Source organism: Sapajus apella, unplaced genomic scaffold (genome assembly GCF_009761245.1).
Source record: "Sapajus apella isolate SASKATOON/1434 unplaced genomic scaffold, GSC_monkey_1.0 scaffold10347, whole genome shotgun sequence".
Classification (NCBI taxonomy): domain Eukaryota; kingdom Metazoa; phylum Chordata; class Mammalia; order Primates; family Cebidae; genus Sapajus; species Sapajus apella.
The window spans coordinates 1-2,149 of NW_022447268.1; the positions used below are offsets into that span (position 1 = coordinate 1).

A 2,149-nucleotide genomic window follows, 5' to 3' on the forward strand; every position below is an offset into this window, starting at 1 on the left:
GGAGAGGGTGGCGTTGTAGGGCTCCACCACCGTGTCTGACACCTTGGGTGAGGGCATGACACTGAAGGTGTTCATGATGCGGTCTGGGTACTCCTCCCGGATCTTGCTGATGAGCAGGGTGCCCATCCCAGACCCCGTGCCGCCCCCCAGAGAGTGGGTCAGCTGGAAGCCCTGGAGACAGTCACTGCTCTCTGACTCCTTCCTCACCAGCTCGGCTCCCTCTGTGTAGTGGCCCTTGGCCCAGTTATTCCCGGCTCTGCTCTGGCCTGCCAGAGGGAAAGTGACCATTAGACACTAAGACATAAGGAATTTCAAAATCTGTCATTTTGACTATGGAGAATGTAGAACTGGTCTTACACAGGCAGATTCTTCTCTTTTGAATTCTCTACTACTACCTGAAGAAATATTTTTCTTTTTCTTGTTTTTTTTTTTGAGATGGAGTCCTGCTCTGTCGCTGAGGCTGGAGTGCAGTGGCACAATCTCGGCTCACTGCAACTTCTGCCTCCCAGGTTCAGGTGATTCTCCTGCCTCAGCCTCCCAAGTAGCTGGGATTACAGGTACCTGCCACACACCTAGCTAATTTTTATATTTTTAGTTGGCCAGGCTGGTCCCACACTTCTGATCTCAGGTGATCCTCCCATCTCAGCCTCCTGAAGTGCTGGGATTACAGGCCTGAGCTACCACACTTGGCCAGAAATAATTTTCTCCATCAGTACCCTCAGAGACATTGGGGACCGTAATAAAGTAAGAGGCAAATTTAGCTCATTTGAGGCTATTGATTGAGGAAGAGGATAGAATTAGAAAACTTAATTGGTTTCGAAATACGTACATTTTATTTTATTATTTTATTTTATTTTATTTTTTGAGACAGACTCTCATTCTGTCCCCCAGACTGGTGTGATCTCAGCTCACTGCAACCTCTGCCTCCCAGATTCAAATGATTCTCCTGCCTCAGCCTCCCGAGTAGCTGGGACTACAGGCGGGTGCCGCCATACCCATCTAATTTTTTGTATTTTTAGTAGAGATGGAGTCTTACCGTGTTAGCCAGGATTGTCTTGATCTCCTGACCTCATGATCCACTTGCCTTGGCGTCCCAAAGTGCTGGGATTACAGGCGTGAGCCACCGTGCTGGCCGAAATACACACATTTTAAACAAGCATTCTCTTTATACTCCAGTACAATTAAATAGGCAAGGTGAAGGCAGAGTGACCAGGAGAGAAGGTGGCCTCAGCATCTGTCTAAGCTCTGGTCATAACCTGTGCTTTTGGCCCCTGGCTCTTTGAAGTCCTTTGAAGTTGCCTGTAGCCTATGAAACCTGGCTTGAAGCTTCTCCTTGCTCTTTCTTCTTCCAGTCTGAGGCTGCTCTGCAATGGGAGGGCTGCAGCAGCCCTCTGCAGGCTGGTGTTGATCTCTGAGCCATGACCGCCCGTGGACTGGGTGGAACTAGGCCAGGACTCAGGGCTGCCCGTGGACACAGTGTCACCTTGGCACTGAACACTAAGAACTGTGCTTTGCAGGGCTGTGAGGAAGAAGGTGTGGCATTTGGCCAGTTCCCAGTGAGCGTGACTACATACCGAACACGAAGTTGTCTGGCCTGAAGATCTGGCCGAAGGGTCCAGACCTGACGGAGTCCATGGTGCCAGGCTCCAGATCCACCAGGATGGCCCGAGGTACGTATTTGTTACCTGCGGGGAACGGGAACTGACTCAGACCTGTACTTAGGGAGGGACTCGCAGCAGCATTCATTAGAGACAGCTCCAGCATCTGAGACAAAAGGAGAACAGGAGGTTCTCTGCTTTTAAAAAAATGGAGGTCTTGAGTGTGCTTAGCCGTGGCTAACAGGCAGGAGTCTCAGGGCACCATTAAGTGTGTTTTTCCAGGAGCTGGCATTTGAAATGAATATGCAAGAAGCATGCTTTTGTCACGTGCATGTTCCTAGGACGTTTCATCTCCCACAGCATGGGAAGCAAGGATTCCTGTTAAGAAGAAGGAATCTTTTTGCTAACACACCCCGCTACTCACCAGCAGCCTCATTGTAGTACACGTTGATTCTCTCCAGCTGCAAGTCACTGTCTCCATGGTAACTGCCTGTGGGGTCGATCCCATGCTCATCGCTGATGACCTCCCAAAACTGAAATGAAAAAAGAAC

At 49.8% G+C, this 2,149-nt stretch overlaps 1 protein-coding gene across 1 annotated transcript; it reads right to left on the minus strand.

Moving 5' to 3' along the window:
* Positions 1–5: 5 nt before the first annotated feature.
* LOC116548353 (tubulin beta chain-like) lies at positions 6–2,143 on the minus strand (the record flags this gene model as incomplete). Its single annotated transcript, XM_032273861.1, has 3 exons — positions 2,023–2,143; positions 1,575–1,685; positions 6–266 (listed from the first exon to the last, which is right to left on the minus strand). Coding segments are annotated over exons 2-3 (322 nt in total), but the record flags the coding sequence as incomplete, so codon positions are not given.
* Between the last annotated feature and the right edge of the window lie 6 nt (positions 2,144–2,149).